General features: G+C 42.0%; 1 protein-coding gene and 1 long non-coding RNA gene across 3 annotated transcripts; one reads left to right on the top strand and one right to left on the bottom strand.

The window, feature by feature from the left end:
• Nucleotides 1-758: 758 nt before the first annotated feature.
• Nucleotides 759-4,251, top strand: LOC147986493 (uncharacterized). Its single transcript, XR_015617296.1, has 3 exons — nt 759-1,126; nt 2,586-2,660; nt 3,951-4,251. It is a non-coding gene; the product is annotated as an uncharacterized LOC147986493 (long non-coding RNA).
• A 1,594-nt stretch (nt 4,252-5,845) lies between these two features.
• On the bottom strand, nt 5,846-26,312 carry LOC125539527 (protein FORGETTER 1). 2 transcript variants are annotated; one of them, XM_087544797.1, is made up of 32 exons: nt 26,115-26,312; nt 23,879-23,944; nt 23,582-23,755; nt 23,369-23,499; nt 23,179-23,255; nt 21,368-21,549; nt 21,096-21,173; nt 20,273-20,405; nt 19,102-19,162; nt 18,722-18,803; nt 18,303-18,431; nt 17,931-18,074; nt 17,705-17,807; nt 17,179-17,307; nt 15,239-15,312; nt 14,493-14,662; nt 14,311-14,404; nt 13,488-13,585; nt 13,274-13,409; nt 13,078-13,184; nt 12,182-12,277; nt 12,024-12,111; nt 11,818-11,935; nt 10,275-10,386; nt 10,085-10,208; nt 9,928-10,005; nt 9,654-9,772; nt 8,761-8,814; nt 8,510-8,612; nt 7,582-7,710; nt 6,590-6,701; nt 5,846-6,191 (listed from the first exon to the last, which is right to left on the bottom strand). In XM_087544797.1, exons 1-32 carry the CDS (start codon nt 26,190-26,192, stop codon nt 6,160-6,162), a joined length of 3,411 nt encoding a protein of 1,136 aa, XP_087400923.1. In that variant the 5' UTR covers nt 26,193-26,312; the 3' UTR covers nt 5,846-6,159. The 2 variants fall into 2 exon arrangements, with proteins under 2 accessions (XP_087400923.1, XP_048558960.2); XM_048703003.2 differs by lacking the exon at nt 26,115-26,312 and adding an exon at nt 24,195-24,875.
• Nucleotides 26,313-27,037: the final 725 nt, after the last annotated feature.

Below are 27,037 nucleotides of genomic sequence, written 5' to 3'. Positions count from 1 at the left end.
TCCAGTGTTGTCCTGGGATATTCCGGAGTACCCATGTGATCATCCTACGGTTTGCCACCCAGACTCAAAGGGATCATAAGATTATTTATGCTGGAAACTTTCGTGTGCAGCCACAAGCCATTATGGGCTCTGGCATAGTTGACTATGTTGTGTGACCTCTTTCAGTGGTAGGCTAGCAGATGTAGGGATGTATGTGGTTCTGACGCCCGGATAATTAAGCTATAGTAATTCCCTGCTAATGATGCCACGTCACCACGGTTACTGTTGATAACCTCACACTAGTTTAAAACGGATTCAAAATTCAAATTCAAAATATGGCAAACCACAAAAGTTTTCGAACATCAAAACTAAATTGTTCGGGTTGTGTCAAATAATGCATAAGTAATAATGGTGAAGAAACCTAAATTTAATAAAAGGTTTAAGTGTTCAAAATAATTAAAACAGAGGTTTAAACATTAAAATAAATGACTTTTGAATTTTATAAAATATTAAACTATTTTAATTCGGGTTGAGAATTAATGTGACAGTAGTATATTTAAAGGTATTAACTTAGGTACTAGTGATAATTTTTATAAACCTAAAATAAAAGGAAACTAAATAAAACAGAAAAGAGAAATAAATAAAAAAGGAAAAACTACTAAAAAAACATAAGGCCCCTGCCTTTCCCCTGGGCCAAGCCGGCCCAGCTCCCACGCACCAGGTGCTCCCTTCCCTGTTCCTCGAGCGCACCCAAACGTACCCGTGGTCGCCGTCGCACCCTCTCACCGGCAGCGTCGGGAGGGGATAAGGGCGCCACGCCCCGACCCCTCGATCCCATTCCCCCACTCGCTCACCACTCCCCTCGCTCTCTCCACCTCTCCCTCTCCATCGATCTCGAGAGGAGGCCGACGCGGTCACCGCCGTGCCCGCTTCGATCCCGCGCTCAACAGCCATCCCTCGTTGCTCCGCAGTGCCCATCAGCTTCGTCCTGCTCCCCTACACCGCCCGCGAAATCGGGCTCGAGCCGGGCGCCTCTCCTTCGAGCGGGGCAAGGACGTCTTCGATCCTGAGTCACCGTCGTTTTCGCCGTCATCTTCGGCGTCAGCGAGCCTCCCCCGAGCCTGCCTTTGCACCCCTACAGGACGCTGTGAGCCCCCGCTCCTCCTCTCTCCCGTTGCTTCCTTGCCTGCGCCCGTTAGATGCCCCAGCCGCCGTGCCCAACGAGCTCCGGTCCCGTCCACGCTGCTGACCGTCGCCGTTGCCACCGATGCCGGCCACCCCAGCTTTCCCCACTGGTACCTATAGACGCGCGGCACTGCGGCCGTTCGATAGGACCAGGCGGCGGACCAAATGGTCGCCTGCACGACGATTCCAGCGCGTCGCTGCCGTTCCGAAGGTCGTTGGCACTCCCACGCGTGCTCTGCCTCTCCCGCAGCTGTGCCCTTACGCCCGCGTCGGCCGTCGCCCGCGCGTCCGCCCGGACGGCGCCCCGCTACCCTGACGCTTGTTGCTGCTGCTCTCGATTGCTGCTTCTACTGCTGCTTGCCCTGCTGCTCGCTCCGCCGCTCTGAGCAGCCCGTGCGGATGCCGCGCCGCTCGCCTGCGAGCGCCACTGCAGCCGGCCACCGCCACCGCGCCATGCCTCGCCTCCTCCCTCTCTTTGCTCTGCTCCGGCCTGCGCCCGCGTCCCGCCGCGCCATGGCCACGCCTCACCCCGCGCCTCCCGCAGCCAGCGCCCCGCTTCCGCTCGCGCCGCTCGACCGCGTGGCCTCCCACACGCGCCGCCGCCGCCCCCCCCCCCCCCCCCCCCCCCCCCCACTGCCCCGCCCGGCGGGCCTCCCCGTCGCCGGTGGCCTCGTCCCGCAACCGGGTGGGTTCGGCCTCCGACCCGGGGCAGCGCCCGTAACCGCCCGCATCTCGTACGCCCGCTCCAGTGGCCTTCTGTGCCACTGGCAGCTGGGGCCCCTCCCCTTATAAAAAAAAGAGAAAAGTTTTATAAATAAAATAAATAATAAATAATATATTTAATTAATTAGGAAGTCAATTAATTAACATAATCAACTTAGTTAACTACCCTAATTAATGGTTAATTAGCTAATGAGACTATGACAAAGGGCCCCACCCCCTGTTGACCAGTCAAATGTTGACTGGTCAACTGGGCCCTCTGGCCCACTTGTCATCCTCTGTGTACACTTCTGTGTACACAGAGCTGGGTACCCATAGCGATTTATTATTTAATTTCGAATTAGTAAAAATAGCAGAATATTATTAAAACTTTGAAAAATCATAAAAAATAATCCGTGACTCGGATGAAAATGTTTTCTACATGAAAGTTGCTCAGAACGACAAGACGAATCTGGATATGTAACCCGTTCGTCCGCCACACATCCCAAACATAGCAAACACGTAACTTTCCCCCTCCGGTTCATCTGTCCGAAAACGCGAAACACCGGGGGTACTTTCCCGGATGTTTTCCCCCTTCGCCAGTATCGCCTAGTACTGCGTTAGGTCACCTCTACCACAACGTATTGCCGCGTCTTGCTTTGTGTTACAATTGATTGCTCTGTTATTTATTGTGTTCCCCCTCCGTTACTTCTTTCCGGTAGGCTCCGAGACCGTTGCCGATACCCCTGTGATCGACTACATCGTTGACGACCCCTCTCTCTTGCCAGAGCAACCAGGCAAGCCCCCCCTGATCACCAGATATCGCCTACTCTTCTCTATACTGCTTGCATTAGAGTAGTGTAGCATGTTACTGCTTTCCGTTAATCCTATCCTGATGCATAGCCTGTCCTTGCTACTACTGTTGTTACCTTTACCTGCAATCCTAATGCTTAGTATAGGATGCTACATTATCATCAGTGGCCCTACACTCTTGTCCATCTGCCATGCTATACTACTGGGCCGTGATCACTTCGGGAGGTGATCACGGGTATATACCATATACTTTGCACTGTTACATTACCTGTGGTACTGTTCGGAGTTGGGGGCTGAAGGGACAGGTGGCTCCATCCCGGTAGAGGTGGGCCTGGGTTCCCGGCGGCCCTCGACTGTTACTTTGTGGCGGAGCGATAGGGCAGGTTGAGACCACCTAGGAGCGAGGTGGGCCTGGCCCTGGTCGGCGTTCGCGGATACTTAACACGTTTAACGAGATCTTGGTATTTGATCTGAGTCTGGCCACTGGCCTATACGCACTAACCATCTACGCGGGGACAGTTATGGGCACTCGACGTCGTGGTATCAGCCGAAGCCTTCGTGACGTCAGCGACTGAGCGGCGCGCGCCGGATTGGACTAGAACGCCTGCTAGGCTAGGTCTGCTTCCGGCCGCCCTCGCAACATGCAGGTGTGCAATGGCGATGGGCCCAGACCCCTGCGCCATAGGATTTAGACCGGTGTGCTGACCTCTCTGTTGTGCCTAGGTAGGGCTGCGACGTGTTGATCTTCCGAGGCCGGGCATGACCCAGGAAAGTGTGTCCGGCCAATTGGGATCGAGCGTGTTGGGTTATGTGGTGCACCCCTGCAGGGAAGTTAATCTATTCGAATAGCCGTGATCTTCGGTAACAGGACGACTTGGAGTTGTACCTTGACCTTATGACAACTAGAACCGGATACTTAATAAAACACACCCTTCCAAGTGCCAGATACAACCGATGATCGCTCTCTAACAGGGCAACGAGGAGAGGATCGCTGGGTAGGATTATGCTATGCGATGCTACTTGGAGGACTTCAGCCTACTCTCTTCTACATGCTGCAAGACGGAGGCTGCCAGAAGCGTAGTCTTCGACATGACTAGCTATCCCCCTCTTATTCCGGCATTCTGCAGTTTAGTCCACATAAGATACCCCTTTTTCATTTGATACCAATGCATACATATGTAGTGTAGCTCCTTGCTTGCGAGTACTTCGGATGAGTACTCACGGTTGCTTTACTCCCCCTTTTTCCCCTTCCTATACCCGATTGCTGCGACCAGACGTTGGAGCCCAGGAGCCAGACGCCACCGTTGGCAACGACTACTACTACTTGGGAGGTGCCTACTACTACGTGCAGCCCGCTGACGACGACCACGAGTAGTTTAGGAGGATCCCAGGCAGGAGGCCTGCGCCTCTTTCGATCTGTATCCTAGTTTGTGCTAGCCTTCTTAAGGCAAACTTGTTTACCTTATGTCTGTACTCAGATATTGTTGCTTCCGCCAACTCGTCTATGATCGAGCTCTTGTAATCGAGCCCTCGAGGCCCCTGCCTTGTAATATAATGCTTGTATGACTTATTTTATTTGTAGAGTTGTGTTGTGATATCTTCCCGTGAGTCCCTGATCTTGATCGTACATGTTTGCGTGTATGATTAGTGTACGATTAAACCGGAGACGTCACAGTGGTACTGTCTACCCAGAGTAAAGAGTTAATGCTTCTGAAAGACTATGTCTTGGTCATCCGTTTCTCAAACACCATGTAGTGCGAGAAATTTAACGGAGGAGATCGAGTCTTGTGAGGAAAAGTGCGCAAACCTCTGCAGAGTGTATAAACTAATCATGGTTAGCCGTGTCCCCAATTATGGACATCTTGAGTATCTGGTACTTGAATTATTGATTTGATCTCATCATTCTATTAATTAATTCGTTGGGTTGATGCTTATTAATTTGGGATTGAGTTGGAGAACTTCTCAATGTTTTCAACAAACTTTGTAGTAAATAAAATTTATTCCTTTGTTGTAGGAAAAAAATTAGCTTTCTGTAAAAATAAACATAGAGCCTCCATCAGCCAAATATGCATATAGTTATAGCTGCTACATGTTCATTGCTCTACAGTGTTATTTTGCCAATATATTCCATGTGCTGAGCCGTTTCGGGCTGCAACGTATTATGTCGTAGACTTTTCAAACGAAAAGTAAGGTGTGCTAGGTCGTTGTTTTGCACTCAGCTATGTCGTTGGAATTGATGGACTCACTTTACCTTCGAAGCCTTTCGCTGTTATCTTCATTAGATAGCCTTCAGCCATATTATTGTAATAAGTACTCTCTTTTGAGATATTCGATATAATAAATGCGTGATTGCAACTTTGTTATAAATCCTTTAAGTACTGTGTGTGTCAGCATTACCGATTCAGGGATGACACTTATGTGTAGATATTTGACCGTTTAAGGTCAGATCGCTTCACCAACCAACACAACGCGTCAGGTAAACACGCAAAGGGAGAAGAGGAGGCCATGAGGCCAGGAAGGGAAGCCCGGGGGCGTCAAACAGTGGACGCTGGGGCCACCAGCGGCAGACTAGTAATATCATAGTGTGTAGTAATTCTCTTTGGCCAAATAATGTAATGTACAAAAGAATGCAATCCAATCCTACGAATCAAATGAGCTGTATCAGGAAAAAGATCTAAGGATTCTAATTCCCCAAAATGTATATTAAGAGGCTGTTCGGAAGTGGTTCAGCTCCTCCGAATCCTCAGCTTCGGCTCCTTCTCCCAAAAAGCTGCTCCTTATAAACGAGCGACCCAGCCATGCCCACTCGAATCGTTTCACTTGGCGGTGGCACTTCTCTAAATCTTACCAACTCCATAATTTCCCAATTTGAGATCCCGCAAATTGCCGCTCCGCTCCAGATTTGCAACTAGTTCGAGCATTCGGCGGCACACGGCTGGCTCTCGGAGCAGAGTTGAGTGGAAAGTCCGAACACGCTCTAAAAATCTTTTAATCAAAGAAGCCCTGAATTGTACATCTACATGTCAGTTTCTGTTCTTTTTTACCTAGCCTAGATCATTCCTTTCTCCGTTTCTCACTCCCTTGGCAGGAAGGCTTTCATGAACAGACCGGAAGGCTTTCATGAAGTTTCAAGATATAAAAGATATAAACCAAGTGCATATACAAGATATAAACAGATTGGCTAGGCAGCTCTTTTGAGATTACCTGAGCTTTTGGTTGCTTTACATAGCAATATACAAGATATAAACCAAGTGCAAACAAGAGACCACACTGATGGTACACTGCATATGTTACACACAGATGTTGCTAGTATTTACTCGCCTAATTACTAAGCTAAGAACTCCCATAAATTAAACAGATTGGCTAGGCAGCTCCCTAGAAACAAAATTAAATGTGCCAAGCCTCTGAAACCTGCTGCTTCTTAACATCAGCCATGTGATCAACACCACCAATATGAATGTCAGAAATAAAAGTATTTCCATGTCAATCATTAATATCTTGGACCCATTGCAAGCCTGCAAAAGACAGTATAAGAATCATATATAACTGATTTTGACTTGAGAGAGCTACTCTACGTCGCAAAAGGAAGAATGGAATTGACTAAGAGTACATATCAAACTTTCAGCATCTAATAAAAATAAAGTGGAGCTGTCGTACTACAGAAAAACAATCGAATTCCTAGTATTTTAAGAAAAAATTGCTAAAAGGTTGAGTCTGTCCCATTGACTGTCCACCACCATGTCATGTTCCTTTTTTAAAACTTTATAGCAGAGATTCAGAACTACCCAGTGAAATTTCTGTGGGCTTTAGAACAATTTCTACAGTTTAGTTACTTTGCTTTTAATTACACTTATAACAAATGATTATCCCCATTGAACTACACGACAAAAATTCCGTGAAATGAAAAACAAACCTGTTAGTACTGACTCCACTGCTGCATTCGGAATGAATAGTCCAACAATCCGCTGATTGTCATTCGTTGTCACTAAACGGACAACACGTATTCTTTTGTGATTTTGATAAACCTGTTCAATTTCAGAAACAAAGCACAAGTGCATTAAGCAACCACTTCAATGGCACAGCTATCCAGTTCAAGCATAAAATGCAGACAGAAAATCAATCTGCAACTTCATTTTGTTGTGACTTACTGAGCTTCTACTATTACCCTTAGACAAGATCTAGTTGAATTCTGGAGGGCCGACGATTGACGTTCATCCATAAAAGCTGTCTTTTCGGATGAAGATATCGAATGATTCCCTATATGGTTCCCTAATGTTGTTTATCACCCAGTTACTTGGTGTGGCAAACTGGGCTTCTACCATTACACTTTGACAAGATTTAGCTGAATTCTTGAGGGCCGATGATTGACGTCCATCCATAAACGTTTGTCTTTTCAGACAGATATCCAATGGTTCACTATATGTTCTCTAATGATGTTTATCACCCAGATACCTGTCAATACTAAGAAAGGTATCTTTATGTGTCATCTCTGCTCTAAATAATGTTCCTGGTACTGAGTGGATATACTACTAGTTAACATGAAACTTGCCACCTTAGCCAGGTTAACCGCAACTTCGTCTAAAATGCTTCAAGTAGCCCACTGCTATAGTTCTTGTCATCATAAATGCACTTATATTGTTGGCTGCTTGTAAGCCAAGTTTCTACTTAGCTTTGTTCCTTCAACGCCATCATTTTCTTTCTTCTGTATGGCTTCACTGAGTTATATACCTTAACCTAAAGGGTGCAGTTCTACAAATATTGTCTAGGTCAATCAGAAAAGCATCGGAGGCAAGATCCCAAGACCCACGATCATACAAGCGCACTGAATTATAGAGGAGCCCTACCACTCAGCGCTGAGGAATAAGTAGCAAGACAAAATGCATGTGAATAAGTGACAGAGTAAACCTGTTTAGCTAGGGCCTTCTCAATTGTGCCCCACACTGGAAGTATCAGACCACCCAAAATGTTAAACTCCTGCAGCCTTCTTCCTACTGTACAGTAGCTCCCAACTTTGCATTTGGATCCATGCATACACTGAAATGAGGTAAAAAGGTGCTTGGTAAGTAATATGCATAGAAGAGGGTAAATGTACACAAGCGTCTGCAATATATGCTCATCCTTCAATTGAACAAGCCATAAGTGGAATGTGGAAAACAAACTTAACCCAGAACTAAGAAAATAAATACAACACAATGAATCCATAGACACAAAGTCACACAATATTATTCACTATACACAGCACCCCCAGAGATTCAAGTGCTGAGTCAGTCATGGAGCTTGAATATCCTTTGGAGGGTTTTGCTCAAATAAATGACAAGAAAAAAAAAGCATGCCCTCCGTTCACAAATATAAGATGTTTTGGATATTCCAATACGGACTACATACGGACTGAAATGAGTGAACACACTCAAATGTGTCTGTACATCCTATTCAGGAAAAAGTTAGAACATCTTATATTTGTGAATACTCCCTCTGATCCATAATTATTCAAAGCACAATTGTATACTGATTTGTAAGTCAAATACTTCCTCTATTCCATAATTCTTGTCGTGGTTTTAGTAATTTGAACTAAAAACACGACAAGAATCATGGAACAGAGGGAGTAATATATATCAAGACCCATGCCAACTTGCACTTCTCTCCGACGTCTCTAAGTCATTATTTCCCTACCTGAGTGGAATGGTTACATAATATTACACCGGATGAATGGCAGGTGAATCAAGTGCAAAGCTCCATGACTGAGGTCATAGGTTTAATCCTCGTCCACACCAGAGTTTTTAGGAAAATGTCATCATGTTAAACTGTTTATAAATCACAAAAAAAATCATCTTACCTGTTTCGATGAAACATCATATTCATCCTGCCAACCTTTGCTAACTTTGTCTATTGATGACACCTTCCTGTACTTGCCCTTCAGTTCACTCAAAGGCATCTCCCTGCAATGGAGCAGCAATAATAAATATGAATTTTGTCTTTCTAGGTTGCTACATGGTGGCTATAGATAGTGATCGTGAAGCAGTATGCTTCTCAAAAAAATCACATAAAAAATGCGCGAGAAAAAAAGTTATGATGAACAGAAAATACCTTAATGCTTCACCAATAGCAGGTCGAATTATCTTGTATATTCCTTCAGTTGAGCTGTGCGTGAACAATATAAACTCGAGTCATCAATCAGATCAAACAGATTTCACATGAAAGGAGAACAAGTAAACACCGCATATATATTTACATGAATCACTCATACACCAAACCGCATTCCAATCTCACATTGTTGCCAATAATGAAATTGACCTTCTAATCACATTTCTTTTCTCAAAGAGTATGTTCTCAAAGCTTAGCTTCCTTGTGGAAGTATCAACGGATCACAGTAAGAACTTGCAAAAAAATGGTACTTTTGAGGGTGCTATAGAACTGGCAAATTTAGCCCCACCAGACAACGATAACCTGACGCAGTTGTGGCGTGGACTGGGCTGCCAGCGAGCTAGCCAATCGACAGGACAGGATCGCCGGATGACATGCTGGTTGAAGCATCAAGAGAAGGAGCCATGTGATACCACCAAGGCAGCTTGTCAAATGAGATCATGCAAGCACTGGTAATCATTTGTCTCCCGTCATGGCATTTCAATCCAGCAAGGCAAAACAGGTAAGGAAGTAACATGTCCCTATGTAGTGGACACACATTGTGACACTTAAGGTAATAGATACAAGGCTACACCAGCGTAGTTCTCTTATAATTTCTCAAAATATGTGTGGCCCCTAGGTCCTACAAGTAATTCTCACCAAAGATGTTATTTTCAAATTTATACCTCTTGCGAAGATTCCAACTTTTCTCATTCCCTCCCGCCATCAATGGAAGGGGGATTTATACTTCTTAAACAATGCAAATATATAGCTCATTAAAATAGCCAAACAATTCAAAGTCTTTGCGTTTTCTCGAAGAAGAAAAATATATATCTTCATCATTCAACACAACATACCCTTCAAGAGCTAGAGTGAAGTGTCTTCTCCCCATCCATTCCCTTTTGGACTCATAAAACCCATCATTAGAAGAACCAGCACCATCATTCTCTCTTCCATCAAGCATTGCCTTTGCCGACTTCACACGTTAACATGTTCATGAAAGAATTCATGCACAAATGATAAATATCACAGTATAGAACAGGTGTTTCTTGCACTTAAATATAACTAGCAATCATGCCCACAATGTTATCAATGAAAGAACAAATGATTGAGCCAAATGTTTCTTCTTACCTCCCAGGTAACTCCCCTATCAATGGTGAAAGTAAACAGTATTGTTGAAGCACCAGACAAGCTATCAACATGAACGGTCTGCAGCAAAACTCGCATTGTGACTTTATGGTTAACAGAAGTAAAAGCTCCTAAGAAAAGGATAAAAAAGAAGCATTACCTTTGGCGGCTCTTTCAATTCAATATTCTTACCCTTAATATCAACAATTCCAGAATCCAGCTGCCCTTCTCTTCGTGCATTGTGAAGGACAACATCAAGTATGCTTATAAAAAGATCAAACAACCTGCTCGTATAAAGTGTTAGCATGCATGGCCAACCAATTATTCAGAAGTCATGCATGAAAACTCACCTATTCTGGATGTCAGGAGCCAATCCCAGAAGGCGGTTAAGGAAGCGAGCAACGTCATGCATATCTGCATCAACAATACGACCAGAAAGCTTCCCTGCAACTTTACCATTGCCTGAAGAAATCATTTAGTGAGACCTTTTTCTAATGACAAGAGGTAGAATAGGACATACAAATAGTAAATCATCCTGACTTGCAACTTCAGTTTATGATCATCTGAAGAGTTTATGATCAATCTAAAGACTGACATTTAACATCAGACTCAAATAATTATGCAAGATTACCAAGGACAAAAGATCAAACCTTGTTCTCCCTCCGGTCTTTTTTTTGTTTGCGTTTAACTTCCAGCCCGCATACCAAGGAGAGGAGCGTTCAGCAAAAAAGGACTATTTTGCCCCTGGATTGCTACGGAGGAAACGCTGGGTAGTTACTCTGCGCATGCGAACGATTAGCTCAGCCTGCAGCCTCCAATTCTCGCACCCATGTAGTCCTTGTTACAGTATATGTGGATTGTCTAGCCGTTTCCATCAGTTCGGACTTTTGGTTGCGTTGGCTAGTGCATGAAGCTGCCCCCCTTTGTGTTCAAGTCCTGGCTTTCGCAATTTATCTAAAAAATTGCTGCTGCCCCCCTTTGTGTCCACGTATAGGCCTCTTGAGTCATACGTGAGTTTCACGCGCCGTCGCTCTCTTCCGGTTGCACGTGTTGACTTGTCTTCCCCGTCACACATGAGAGGGGGTGTTACAGTATATGTGGATTGTCTAGCCCTTTCCATCAGTTCAGACTTTTGGTTGCGTTGGCTAGTGCATGAAGCTTAACATGTTAGGAAAGCAACTTATCTTTATTGACGGCCCAAGAGGCATATATATATATATATTACACATGACTTCAGGTGCAAGGAAACTAAACATAGACTAATAAGGAATCCTAGACCAATACTAATACTCCTTAACAGTCCTCACTCTCTCTCCCCTCCATCTCTCTGCACACGGCTCTCTATGAAAAATCTTCTCTGCATCCGCACCAATCTCTCACCCTGTTGCATGTTCTATGAGCAGCAATGGACGAGGGATATGGGAGAGAGAGAGAGATGGGAATTATTGCGGCTTCGCGTGCGTTCGAAACGGAAGGGATCAGAGGGGTACTATTGGAAAGAGCAGCACAAATATGCTATGGCGCAGAGCATTGCGGGAAAAACGGGATTTTCTTCGATGCAAACAAAAAAGGACCAGAGGGAGTATTAACAACTTATGCCAGGAAAAAAACAGATGAAAGATACTCCCTCCGTCCCATATTAATTGATGCTGAAATGGATGTATCCAGTGCTAGATACATCCATTTGGGCGTCAATTAATATGGGATGGAGGGAGTAGCAAACAGGTGACAAAAATAGGCGGAAATGTAAGCACATTAAGCTTTAAAAATGCATACATACACAATATTCATTTAGCAATGAAAGCATAAAAACAGAAAGGAACCGGGTCTTTAGATAAACATACATATGAAAGCATAAAAACAGAAAGGAACCGGGTCTTTAGATAAACTTACATACTGTGGCATCCCTTATAATTCCAACTGATACTAGAGCAACCTTTGCCTCAGTAATGAATTCTTCGATGCTGGCCTGGTTGTCAGAACACCTCGGAGGAACAACTGGAAAGGAATCCTGGTCACCTTGAAACCGACTCTTAGAATGGTGTATAAGGCATGAAAAAGAGGGGAAATTGCTGAAAAATAACTGTAAGTATACAAACCTGCTCCATTATTCCCCTATACACCATGGTTAGCGCCCTTTTCCCATAAGTGCTATCGTAGTTGAAAGCACTTAGAGAAGGTCCAGCCCTGCAGATGTTGAAATCTAGGGTCAGAAATGTCGATGCTTATTACAAAGTTGGTTGAGACCAGCAAAAACCTGCGATCGCCTTGTGTTAAAGCTCCAAGAGACTCGAGTCTTTTTGCCACAATTGATGCAAATCGCTTTTCACCACCAAGATTTGTAAAAAGAAGCCTACATTTGGGTTTCCAGATCTGTTATTAGGATATGTAACTCATTCTACTGTCTAGATCACAAAAATAGTGTAAAAAAGATATAAATTCAACATGAACTGTGCCAGGACGACCAATATAATTAGTAGAGGGAAACCCTCACACACTGAACAATAACTTCTGCTTGATTATCTCAGCATTTGAGTACTGTGTGATTTATGTTGCGTGCATAGCAATTACTAACCCTGTGAGACCAACAAGTCCAGTGAAATTGTTGTTGACTAGATTTCTCTATAAGGATTCTGGAATCACATTGAAACCATTACAAGACATAATAGATGGTAGACAGGAAATATAGCCTGTCATGCAGAACCTATAACCTCCTAACTTGAACTATTACAAGAAATTATCTGTAGCCTGCATAAGCCTTTTAGAAGGCAACATATTGCATAGAAAACAAGTGCATACTCATTGTTATGCAGATTTGGAAAATATATACATTAATACTGTTTCTAAACATATGCATTAGCAAATCATCAATCGTTCCAGATTCCAGGTGATAAACATCTGCAGTTACATATAATACATCGACAAGTTAATAATTGTTCTACCTATCCTTGTTAGTTGCTTCTATCGCTAAGTGGAAAAAAATCCAATCTAGATCTAACTTTTCATGCAGAAGCAGACAATACCATACAATCTTGATTCTATTCATAGTTTAAAACTTCGTACTGGAATAGAGGATTATAACTTCAGAAACAAAGGTGCAAATTTACAAATTAGATCTACAAGAAAGCCTGGACATATGAATAAACAGCAGACCTATATTGCGGTGCAGATGTTTGATTAGAGCGATGTGTTCTCCCAAACTGCTGTATTGCACGGTCTGCACTCCAGGGGAGTTCTAGTGTTACATGTACTCTCCTTCTCTGCAAATTTTGTTTAAGCATTTTTAGCATCATTACAAATAGATGATTGGTGTAGTTGCAACCGATGGGAAAAATGGAGATACAAAAACCTGGTTTTTTGCCCTTCTGTCAGCATGTAGGGAAACACCAGCTGATCCTGCTTCAGATATAATTGCAATTAGTTTTTTGTCATCCATGAACTGCTGCTTTTCATGCATATTGATCATCTCCATTGAGACTTCTTTCCTACAAGAGACAAATATACACGTATGGGATAGCTGACAAGAAAAATGTAAAACAAATAACATAAGTAAGCTATCTCACGCGTTCCGCGCCTGATAAATAACGCCTTTTCCATCTGAAGCTCTTATTAGCATACCACGTCGTCCAGTTATTTCTGCGACCTTGTCAGGCCCCCCTAGCTACAAAATTCAAATAAAATGGAATGTTCTTAATATGTTATAGCCTAAAGCAGAGAATGGGTTTAATTAAAATCTACACAACATATCCCTTTACACATAAATTTCGAGTTCTAGATATAAGATTTCATCTTCAGGCAAAAACAGATGCCAACAAGGAAGCTCTTCCAGCAATGCTTACTCAAGCAGTACACAAACGGTTTTACATCTCGAACATCCCTTTCTTCTGCTCTGAAATGCAATATTGTAATACCATCCATTACCCTAGCACTCACCATTTATAATAGTTATATACCAAAATATCCAGAAAGCAAGAAACGAAATAGAGAATCATCACACAATCCTAACAGTTCATACTAGAAGAAACCTAGGTAGGTGTATGAGAATATTTGTAATGCTCCAAGGTCTGAAATCTCTAAAAAAAAGGCCAGTCCCCTGCATGGGAACTCGTTAGGACTCAGGATATTGGGCCTCACTTCACCCCAAAGAGTGAGTCCGGAAATACTATGTTAGGATCCAAAGGCATTATATATTGTGGTATGAATTGAATCGTTACTTTATTAGGGCCACATTGGCCACCACTAATTGGGTTGGGAATGACAATCTTTGCAAACATTAGTTGATTCTGAACTTCAATATACAGAAAAGTCCAATACAAGCTCAGAAATTAGAGAGAACAACCAGGATTATGATAATCAACATTACTACGAGAAGTAAGCTAAAATTACCTGATCAATGATATCATCCAGAGGATTATTAGGGAGATCCAAGGAACGTATGACATCCAAAATCTTCAACTTTCTCTCTACTGCGGAGTCATACCTGACAATAAGACACAACAAAGCATTTATAAATCGTGCAGATGATCATAAGCTGATGAGGATTGTGGTTCATCAAATACACGAAATACCTCTTTGAAAAATCAGCTACATTAGCATCATGCTCCATTTCCTGGCCTTCTATCTTCTTACATGAGTAGCATGACCAATCATCAGTCAACATACCAGTCCAAGGTGGTGTCAGACAGCTAGGATGAACACGTAGAGAACAACCAGAGCAATTGAGCAATAGACTCTTCTCCTGAAAATAAAGATATTATTATATCACTCCGTTTTTATTTACACCAAAGTAAACTTTATAAGGTTTGATGAAGTTTATATAAAATAATATGAACTTTCACAATAACAAATATATATGATCCAAAAATATATTCAATGTTATCTAATGGTATTGATTTGGTATTGTGGATGTTAACTTTTTTTGTACAAACTGATCAAAGTCTACTTAAGACAAAGCTGATAAGCAGAGTAAATAAAAACGGAGGGAGTACAGAAGAACTTTACAAGAAAAAACTCAAATGAATTTTCACTTCCACAGACATCATATTCTCCTGCCAACATTCTACAGTGGTTTTGGCATGGTTATCAGTTATCACTAAATACAATATTAAACAGCAAATGGTACTGACAAATATGGAAGAAAGAAGTACGAAAGCAGCCACGGTCATGAGGTTAACTTGCAAAAAGAATGGCACTCCGTGTAACTTAAGAGCGATGATGTCAAAGAATCTGACAGATCTGAATTTGTATTCAACAATATAGATCTGTATGATCCTATTTAACACAAAAGAACCAAATAATAAACAATAAAAGTCACCTCCTCTGAGTTGCAGATTTGACACATGTGGAACTCCTCATCCGATTCTGATGATTCATGGTCTGATGACTCAGCTGAAACATTATAAGTAGAATAACAATTATCAAAAGAATATAAATTAAAAAGTTCAGCATATCTAATCAGAAGTACTCAAGTAGCAATAGCTCTGTCTCAAAATATCACACTATAATAAAGCATTGTTGTGGCTGCTAAAAGCAGCTGTCTCAGCAAGTATAGTTGCAACCTACACAGCCATAGCGGACACGTAATCGATAGCATGTAATGAGCATTAAAGAGATGTTTCTGCTTTCTTGAGTAATCAATTGTTGCATATTTGAATTTTCAAAGGGAACCTTCTTGCACATTTATTATGCATCTTATTGCTAAATACTACAAGGACCATTTTATAGTTATTTCCTTTTCGTATCAGGGGCTTCCCCATCCAGTTGTTTTTTTTTTTGGGGGGGGGGGGGGGGGGGGGGGGGGGCTCATTCCCATCTACTCATCTTGATTGTTCAGTGTGTGCCTGTAAAGCAACAATTGGTTTATGGTCTACCTGATCAGTGATCAAGATTAAAGAGAAACAGCACAAAGGCAGAGGGCAAGTTCTATGCGAGCACTTTTACACCTCATTATTCATCTTTTCATCCATTACTAGTAAAAGGCACATGCTTCGCATGTCAAAACATTTGCATCTATCTAGCCTCCAAAAGGCGATGCGTAGAGGAAACAGATTAGTAAATGACCAAATGTAATGCTGTCAGTATCATGCATCATTTATATTGCTTGCACCTGCTGTTATTCTCACTTTTTTCTTCTTCCGTTTAGCATCTTTTAGATAGTTCTTGACTTCAGATAGGCCCGGGAGATTCATTTAGGGGGTTAGGACTTAGGACTAAGGAGGGAAATAGAAGGCTTTAGGAGGAATGAAAAATGTCTAGGCTATGGGAGGCTGAACTCCATGTGGCACAGTCTAGTGCAACAGAGGAGCAATCCAAAGGTTAGTAGCGTAAGGATTTGCCAACTCTCCACCACTGGCTCATGTTTGAAGTTATTCCCACACTATATAGGGATATATATTCCACTGTTATACTCATACTGCCTCACACGTTTTAGTTTTTCCGTTCATTACTTCCTTTTTCAAATGTTTATTTCAAGTTACTAAATTTAATTTCTGTAAACATTCCTGAGCATATTACACACACTAAGCACCATCATACACTACCCTGTAGACCTTGATTTCTGATCTTCAAATAGTTAGCAACAGCTGCACCTATAACTTTTACATAGCCTTTGCAGACCCTTGTGTGATAGCATTGAGGGCGAGGCGACATCATAGACACAACCTAACTTTGTGTAATAGCTTTGAGCAATGAGAATAATAGGCTGCTGCCCAGAGTGTCTAACCCACTATCCACCAAGATATTTTAAGTCGGTTAGTTTCTTTCTTCTGTCTAGAGAAAGTATAATCAAGTCAGAGTCCCACAATTTTTACAGATATAAGTGAATTTTTTTCTATGCTATAAAAAAATCATTTCCTCGTTGTCTTTGAGAATATAGATTATACAAGTATTTTTGGTGATTTCAGTAATTATGTTGTTCCCAATGAGTACATTAACAGCTGTGTCCGATGTCATAAATGAAAGTACTTTCACATGAACAAAACTTGAATTGCTAATTTCCAAAAGTTGCCACGATGTTCCCAGCAAGTATATTGACAGCTGTATCCAGTACAAGAATACATGTTACACAAACAGTTTACATTGAAAGGCTGGTCAAAATCATATTTGTGCTGGCATTTAAATTAATGTTTCAATGCAGCTATGCTATAACAGAAAGTGACACAACCTGGAACTGCACTACTGACTAATAAGCAATAAAAGGTTTGCTACATGGCTGGCAGCTGAGACTATAATCAAGTGATCCCCAAAAAAACTTACATGGAGAATAGTCACCACTATCATCATCGCTCACATCTTCCATCTTTGCTACTTTCCTAACTCGCCCTTTAAAAGATACATCTTGTGCAGAATGCCGCTTACGCTGGATCTCTGTGACTTTTTCTTCACCTACAATAGCTTATATTTAATTAAATAGTAAAGAAGCAGACAACTAGAATAACCAAAAGACCTGAAACAAGATATGACCAAATGAAAATGATTCAGGGAGGACGCAAAATGAAATAATGAAATACCCCTAAACAGGATGCTCCAGTTCCCTAGATGAAAGGGTCACATTCTAACCCATTACTCTGTTTATGCGACTATGTGAGTGATAATGGATATAACTGAAAATGTATAGTTGACCAGTAAAAGGAAATATCACTAGAGTGAGCACTAACTTCTCGCCTTCTAGGTAACAATATTTCATGCATCACACACAGTACTTTGCATGCAACAAGGACTAAAGATGTGGAACTCGGTAAAACCTGGCTAGGGTTAACATGCTAAAACAACTAGCACAAACCTTGCTGAAAAGTATCAGGTTTTGGAGGTAAAGGGTAATTTTCTTCAACCAGCTTCAGAAGAAGCTCCCGGGGACCAGAAACAAAGTCTTCCATTTCAACACCCTGTTTCAAATTTGAAATAATCAAGCAGTCACTTTGTAAGTTGCTACAAACGCTAGAGAGAGAGAGAGAGAGAGAGAGAGAGAGAGAGAGATTTGAGATGTTCAGCAGGAAACATGAACGCACATATTTTGTGACAGCTTCCTCTGTTCGAGCCTCTCCAGTACTCTGAAGACCAATCACCACACATTTGTTCTCAGCCAAAGCCTCCTTAGCCAACTTCACAACAGCAGGGACCTTTGCAGACATGCACATATGCCTGAAGAAACGCTGCAAAAAGTAGCCATCCATTTTATATGAGTAACAGTGTAAGTACTTTTTAGCATGAGAGGCAATTATCTAGGATATTCCTTATGCTATACTGTAAGCTTTACAAAAATAGAAGAGCAAAAAATGACTTTAGAAAACCATGCAGTCATGGAACTGTAAAAGATGCAGAATTGCAAAGGTAATAAAATTCAATGAAGTTAGTTTCCAAAAAATGTAAGGATGCAACACCTGATGACTGGACCAATATAGCCGCCATATTTGATTTGAAACACCTTTCTCTTCTCCAGAGATTTCACCTGCTGACAGGAGCTCAAGGCGCAAGTCCGCCCAGAATTCAGCTGCCTTTCCGTACATATTCTGCATTGTAGATAAAAATAAAGCAACTTTATTGTAAGCTAATAGTCTTTTATGTTAAAAAGTGGACAGAGAGCCTAAAAATCAATTACTTGTTGTAACACATGAATATCATTACAAATAAACATTTTCTCAAACACAAACAAACAACAAGTTGGAATACAAATTATAGAGTTTTACTTTATGGATAAGCAAAAATTGACGGGAAGAAGACATGAAAGTGCAAAGCAACCATACCACCAAAATAAAGCTATAAGACAAATAAATATAGGCTAATATTTTATGGTTTTTACCGTCATTCTTTCCTCAAGAGGAGCCTCCACAGTATCAAAATCTGCCCCCTTATAACTTAGTGTACGACAAACATACATACCCCTGCAAGACATTTAATGAAAGGAGTACTCAATATATCATTCTGATTAAAAGAACATGCATCAGCTAATAGTTCAAACAGATTATAGCAGATGAATTCTACTCCCTCCGTTCCAAAATAGATGACCCAACTTTATACTAACTTTAGTACAAAGTTAGTATAAAGTTGGGTCATCTATTTTGGAACGGAGGGAGTAGTTGATTTCCCATTTATACACAGCACAATTGACACATGGTAATTGGTACCCATTCATATGGGCTCTTCATGTCATGGTGCATGAGATCTGGAAAGACCACTAACCTAGCTTTCATGTCCATGGCAACAAGTTCAAGAGCACCCACACCACCTTTTTCAAGAGCACCTGCATATGTTTGCATAAAGTATTTAGAACTACAACATTTGATAAATTCTACTGGGTTTTACAGCAGTTCCTTCTAAGCATAAGGCATGCAATGCTTCATTAAAATGACTCGAAGAATCCAAAGGGAACACAAAGTAACTGCCTAACATAATCCAACGCAAAACCCAAATACTCACTCACTGTCTTGCAAAGAAAACTGAAAACCACAGAGTGCACTCCAGAAATGATGATTTAGATTAATTAAAGGTGGAGCTTGAATTACTCAAAGCAGCAATAAACCAAAGATACTACCAATGTTCAAGAAAGCGGAAAGCGTAAGCGAAGCGGAAGGCCACAGCTTAGAGCAATGAGCGCTTAAGCGCAGCTTAATCGCACTTAAGCGTTTTTTGAAATTGGCTAGAATTTGACAGATTTTGAATGATATACGCATGAAAATAGGAAGCATGGCACATGGGTAATTGAAGTAGCATCTGAAATACAGTTCACACAATAGCAAATACATATCAGGTTAGCATAGCAAGCAAAATAACAACTAAAATGCAGTTCAGTTCAAATAGACATAACCTAACAGATATCATGTGGACAGAATTTTGCCAAAATATGAAGGAAATAGTTCTTGAACATAGCCTAGCAATAAGATAAATAGCATATTGCCATTATTGCGCAAGCAGACCAGCAGAAGAAGTACAAAAATTGCCAAATTTTGGTCAAATTTAAATAAAAAACGCTTAATCTACCGCTTAGGGCAAAAGCGAAGCGCTTTGCCATCGCTCAGCGCTTAATCGCGCTTAAGCGTCACTTAAAAACGCTTTCTTGAACACTGGATACTACCCAACAACTATATTAGCAGTCTATTTCTAAAACTTCTGGCCAACCAAGTCATTCTTTGCACAGTGAAGTCAGATGATCCTACTGTGTGATCTCAACTATATTACTTTGCACAGCAATAAACTCAAAGCTTGCAGTTGCTATGTTGTGTTATGCAGCTTGTGCTGCACTGCCCAATCTAGTTAGTTAGGAAAACAATTACTTATTGTGCTGTCAACTTAAGCATATGCTTTCAACTAATTGTTACATGAAAGATTCAAGTAAAAGGATAAATCAGTTAACCTAAAAATTGCGGAAAATCCTGAAATGATGTTCCGTCCCCCCAGAGTCCGAGTCGAACCATATAGCCCAAATTCCGTGGTTCTGATGCACCAGTTGCTGAGCAGTAAGCAACACGGGCCTCAGGTAACTTTTCCTGTTATGTCATATAGATGATGTCATAGTATTAATTCAACATGCGTATATCAAATATATATTCTTTAAAACATGACGTACCAATATCAGATGGCAGCAAAATTCAATTAACGCCATCAGTATTACGTGCCTTCACTATTTGTTTATTACGCAAAATTTAAGTTATTAAAATAAGACGAGGATAACCCACGGTAAATGTTGTCAGCTACTTCTGAAAGACATTAAACGTTTAGCATGATATAAATTGCGGGTGAAAACTTAACACAAACGCATCAAAAAAATTGTTCATACTGTGAAAATCAAAAACACGGCATGCAGCGACATATTAAGGTAGATTGCATACTCTTATATTGACTGAACTCTGATGTGTTACGCATGCACACTTAACAATTGTATTTCTTTTCATACTGTGAAAACAATAATACTTAGTATGCAGTAACAGATTAAGCTAGATTGCATACTCTTATATTGAATGAACCCCTAGAACTTGATGAAATCCATCATATCATGGCAATCAGCCCATCAGAAGGCCCTTATTTTTCTAAAAATATTACAAAAGAATACCCTAATGTTCAGATTAGATTAAAAAATGTTAGTATTAAGGATATTTCTAACATTCACAAAGTTGGAAACATAGAGAACAGTGAAGACTTAATTTCCAGCTAGATTATGATTCCGGCCATAAACAAACCTGGATCTCAAGAACTGCTTTACCAGTGCGGGTGGGCTGGCTCCCTGCATCAGGAATCAGATTTTTGGCCTTGTGGCACTGCAAGGAAAAGATAAATTGAGCACAAAATACACTCAGCTATACAGATATGGCTACAAAACAAACGCAGCAGAAAAAAAAAAGATAAAATTCGGCTCTGCTAGTTCTTTCTTTTTACTGCAAATATAAATATCTAGAGCAAATCTGTAGTAAAAAGAAAAAAAACTCTCATTTCCTATGTACAAGAAAATTACCTCATCGAACACTATGAGACCATCAAACTCATGTCCACACCATTGGACTAGTTGCTGCAAACGAGAACGGCCTCTCTCGGATGATGCTATCAAGCTGCTGTAAGTTACAAAAATTACGCCATTCTTTATCCCAATGGCCTTCGAGTCTAGCTTAGAATATGGTAGCTTATTTAAAGGATGCACTGCATAACAAATATAGCAATATCAATTGTAATTATCAGCCATAAATATGAAATGCAAACTTTTTTTTGGCAAAGAATATGAAGCGCAAACTGAGTACACAATACAATCTGCCTAGCAGTTGGAAGAAAAAAGTCAAAAACTACTTTTTGTGGAGAATTTCTCTCAAGGATGCAAATCGCAAATGCCAGGAGTAGTATGATCAAATGTTATCAATACATGATTCTCCTCACAACTTCCTACAAAAAGTCATGTATGGACAGTGCCTGTCGAGATCCTTGGTATTCAAAAAACACTTAATTACCTAAACAGGATAGCGCCAATATTCAGGCAGAAGTCATTGTAAAGCACTAAAGGTTATATATTCTCTTTTATCCAAGGTTCTCATTATCCCTATACTGGACCTTTCTGAGACATGTCATTTTTAGGATCATAAGTTTTCCTAATCCTGATCATAAGATCCTTATGATCGTGATCCTTCTGCGATCCTGCCAATCGTTTGCAAACAAAATATTATGTTTAGGTAATTTATATGCTTCATGTAGTTTATATTTCCGAGCAGGAAAACATATACCAAATACATGCACTTCTATCATCGAGATGCTAGGATTTATTGCTTAAATTTCGCTTGTAGTATTTCAATGTGCCACAGATACCCATTCATACTGTGTGCAGTATTTTAAATTTAGAACTTAATATTTCAAATTTAGAACATAATGAATTCATGCATACTTAACAGGGATGTACATACATACCACATCCAATCACATATAGACAATTTAAAAATATGCAAAATCACCCCCACACAGCCACTGGAAAGGAATGGTGTTGCTCTTCCAGCATGCCACTTGGTGCATCTGGAAGGCACGAAATGCCTTGGCCAGCGCCCATATACGCAGTCAACAGAGGCAAGATTGTGGACGCGGCCTGATGCGACAATCCAACTTTAATTTTCCAAGAATGGTAGTCAATCCATGTGTGTATTGCTTATGCACGTATGGCCTGGTACCCTGGTCCTAGGCTTGTAATTAAGCTCTTCGGTTTTTTCAAAGCATAGAGACGCGTAGCTTTTGCATTTTCTTGAGAAGATACACAGTAATTTCCATGTGGCAAATTGTCAAGTCAAGTCGCCATAGGACCGAATTGGCAACTTCAATTAGTCATGACCAGGCAGCAGATATGAAACAGGTGACTGGGCTACGGTGCTACGGCTACTGCTACAGGGAGTAAGAAGACTCAGAAGAGTTTCAGTTTCGATGACAGGCTCAGGAACAGGTTCCCAGTTCCTGCCAACTATTTGCAATGGGGTATGTATATTTACTATATATCATTTTTGCATTAACTTTATGGATTATTTGGAGTGCGGTATGGTAAATATATGGTCCGTTATGATGCATCTATTGCTAGATTGAAACATATACCGTTTATTAAATTCTACCTAAAATAACAGTCGCACTTAATCACTCCCTGCTAGCATTTTCTAGATAAATGTTGTGTTGTTAAATCCACATGTCAATCCACATACGGTTCAAGATGCTATCATGTAGATCCGCAGGGGTCACACACAGTTGGTGCAATGCAGATGGCATTGACTCAAGGTGAAATGTCATTCAATTTAATAGGTTTCATACCTTGCACGCATTTTGCACCAACATCATCTAAATCTCTTCGAGCATCATACTTCAAGTCAGAACCAACCGATACCCACCTGGAAATCGCAACTAGAAATTCAGCTAAAGGTGTGGTGAAGACATAATGGCAGAAATTCTTAACAGTTCAGCAGAGCATCGACTGGATGGGAATTATTGCCAAAAATCTTACACTGCCTTATGCCTTCCCTGTTGCCAATTTTCCCAGATTAATCCAGCAATTGTCCGGCCCTTACCAACACCAGCACCATCACCAACAAAAAAACCTGCTCTATCACCAGTAGGGAGATGATGAAGGTGCCGCTGTCATACAACAACACAAGGATTTACAAGAGGTGTGATGGTACAAATAAAATAATAGCCAAATCATAGAATGTGAACAAACCTGACAAGCATATACTATTGTCTCGATTTGTAAGCAAGATAATGTCTTAGTTTGATCCAACTCATCCATGATGTTCAACTCATAAGTCGGTTCAGGAGGCTGTACAGCTGACAGCGAAGAAGTCTCTACTACCGGATCCGGATGAGGCAGACCAAGAGATAGTTTGGGAGGCCTCTGGAAAAGTGGAAATACGGGAAATTATAAAGGAATTGGGTATAAAAATAGTAATAACTGCAAGTACTGCAAAGCATTTCCACAAAGTGCAGACTGAGCCATGAAAGTAAATGGAACTCTTACATAGTCAGTGAAAGTTTCGCCGACGGTACCACCTTCATCTTCATCGCGCTCAACATCAATTGCAACCTGTTTGAAAAAATCCCAGTAAGTTTAAGTTTGCGGGCCCGATTATACACCAATGAGGCAGACATGGAGACATTGGATACACCACCAGAGCAGCTGAATGTTTATGAGAAATGCCACGGACATTTCGCGAACACTATTTAGCAGGCGCACATGTTGAACAAATGGAGAATGCGACATGAATCAATAAATTGTGTGATGCTAAACTGCTCGACGCATGATGTCATGCCATACCACCCACCAATCAATATACCTCATTGATCTCCTCGGGTGGCTCTGTGGTGGGCAGCCCAATAGGGACTGTTGTCGTGACAGCAACCAGCTGTGGCAGCTGCGGCGTGCCTGGCGGCAACACCGGGAGGAACGTCGGGGGCACAGGGACTGACGCTGGGGGCGCGCCGTTGCTGGCGGCGGTGAGGAAGTTCTGGAGCTTGGAGAGGTCCACGGCGAGGTCGACCCCGCACTGCGGGCAGCGGAAGTTGGCTAGGCCGTGGGGCACGTTGAGGACGGCCTGGCAGCGGACGCAGGGGAGCTGGATCTTCGTGGGGTCCACCCCGTGCGCCTGCGACGTCTGTGACGCCTGCGACGCCCGCTTCCGGGGCTGCGGCGGAGCGGGGAGGGCGGGGGCGGCGGAGGATTTGGGCGGGGAGGGCGTGGAGGAGGAGGGATTGGGCATGAGCTGCGGGGGCAGCCGCTGCGCCATCTGGCACTTGGGGCAGATGAACTCCGTCATGCCGGGGGCGACGGCGAGGACGCCGCGGCAGCCCGCGCAGCGCACCTGGATGAGCGCGGAGGCCGGCGAGGGGCAGGAGGAGCCGCCGGCCATCGGCGGCGAGGGTTTGGAGGGGACAGGGGGGAACGGGGTTGTGCCTGGTGGAATTCGGTCCTCGCTCTCGGGAAGAGGAAGGGGCAACGGGGAGGGGGAGGGGGCGAAACCGAAGCGGCAGCGGAGTGGGTTGGTTGGTCCGTCTGCGCCTAGCCAACAGGCTACAGGCCTATAGTAAAACGAACATTCGAGGGCTCGAGGTTTGAATTTTTGTTTTTGGTATTTGCTCGGGAAGTGCTTTGCATTTGCTACTACTCTCTCCGTTCCTTTTTATATAAGGTCTATTAGTTTTTTGATAAAATTTCACAATATAAGATGCATTTATTCTAATTCCTCGTAATCTTTTTTTATCCCTGTAGAAAAAAGAAAAGTACCCCCTTCATTCCTAAATATTTGTCTTCCTAGTTATTTTAACAAATGACTATATACGAAGCAAAATGAGTGAATCTATACCTAAAATATGTCTACATACATCCGTATGTGGTAATTCATTTGAAATGTCTACAAAGACAAATATTTAGGAACGCGGGGAGTATCTCTCTCCCGATTTTCTATATCTCTCTTTATAGAAAAAGAAGGAAAGTCTCCCTCCTTATTGCATGTATCTCTTTCTTTCAAAGCATAACTGGTTTACTTGCCAGTAATCATCAAATTTGACAAGGGTAATTTTGTACTAACATATCTACAATTTGTTGCCTTGGTCATCGTGCCCAAAAATATACACCTTTGATAAAGGAATGGAGGGAGTACTGTATATAGTTTTGTAGATTGGGCATTTGGGGTATGTAAACTGTATTATTAATTATTAAAGGAAGTTCATACATCTTTCGTTCTCCTTCCGGCTCCACTGAATTAAAGTAATATTTTCTTTTTGACCGCAACCCCATTCAGTTTGGAAAGCGCTGATTCAATCATATCTCTTTTCTTTCTTTGTTATGATGCACTTACGTGTCTCCCAACAGATCCATTGCCTAATAACAAAATCAATCATCAATCAAAAATTGGCCCCAATAATTTCAATCAAAAATTGTCTCCAACAGTCCCAGACGATTCACTACCATACATGGAAAATCAATTTATCTTCTATATACATCTATATATATATATATATATATATATATATATATATACTACCTAAAAAGGACATAATGTTTCGCTCAACCTTCGTCCGCCTCCATTTCATGTTTGGCACATCGAGAAAACCAGGGGAAAACCTGGCCGCTATAACCCACACATGCACGTTCATCCTCTTTACTCCCTCTACTAGCTAACCGGTCCTGCGTTGCAACGGGACATACATACTCTAGATGGATTATCCACTGAGAGGGAGGAAGAAGATGGCAGTACCTTGCTTGCCGGTGATGCCATGGAGGAAGAGATGGGAAGCAGCCGCCATGAGGGGATGCTGAGTAGCCACCGAGTCATGTAATCGGGAGCAGCTATCGGGAGGGGATGGGGACCAGGCAGGCTACTGGCAACGGAGCTGCTGGAGCGGTGTAGCGCAGTGGCTAGCGTCGATGAGGACTTGGCCAGCCGCCAGCCAGGTCGGGAGGGGATGGGAGGAGCGGGAGGGGGCTCGAGGAGGGTCGAACCCTAACTATTGAGGAGCGGGATGGGCTGGGAGGGGTTACAGGCCTAAATTTGGGGCTTTCTTTGCCCATCAGTTAATGGGCCAGTAGCGATTAATCGGTATGGCAACCGATTATATCGGTGTGATGGGCCAGTTAATCGGCCTGACGAGTTATCGCGACGAATAGGTGCTATTCTGGTCGACCACTCTACGACTAGCGATTAATTGGCCATCAACTGATTATTGGATGAATTATTTGGGTTCAACATCAATTGTGTCTCATATATACTTTTACCCACTGGCACCACCTACGCAATCCAATCTCACTACATATGTTAGTGGCCCATACTTGGTAGCAATCGTAAGAAGATTTAGTACTATCAAATGGTATACACTGATGGATTAGGCAAGACACTTGGTCAGATATTTTGTTTCCTTTTAACATGGGGAATCTGAAGCTAGGAGTATATGTTTAAATTTGCCAAACGAAAAAAGGATTAGTTTCCATATTACTGCGAGATCCTACGAATTCGGGATATGCACGAGTGAGAAAACAACAAGTGTTTTTAGCACATTACAGACACGAGCGCTCATACATACGCGCATACACTCACCATTATGAATGCACACACGCACACCCTATCCCTATAAGAACCTTCGAAAGACTAGACCGGCATATCATATTGAGATTTACGAAGTC

Source organism: Triticum urartu, chromosome 2A (assembly GCF_056163025.1).
Source record: "Triticum urartu cultivar PI428250 chromosome 2A, HENAU_Tu73, whole genome shotgun sequence".
Taxonomy (NCBI): Eukaryota; Viridiplantae; Streptophyta; class Magnoliopsida; order Poales; family Poaceae; genus Triticum; species Triticum urartu.
The sequence above is the reverse complement of the archived record's forward strand: the minus strand, read 5'-3'. Positions and strand labels throughout refer to the sequence as shown.

Excerpts from the sequence above, each read along its gene's own strand:
- LOC125539527 (XM_048703003.2), bottom strand. The coding sequence starts at position 24,767 with ATGGCCGGCGGCTCCTCCTGCCCCTCGCCGGCCTCCGCGCTCATCCAG. Across the intron at positions 19,163-20,272 it reads GGATTTTCCGCAATTTTTAG|GTGCTCTTGAAAAAGGTGGT; the intron begins GTTAACTGATTT and ends AAACATATGCAG. Across the intron at positions 13,185-13,273 it reads ACAGAAGGGCAAAAAACCAG|AGAAGGAGAGTACATGTAAC; the intron begins GTTTTTGTATCT and ends CAAAATTTGCAG.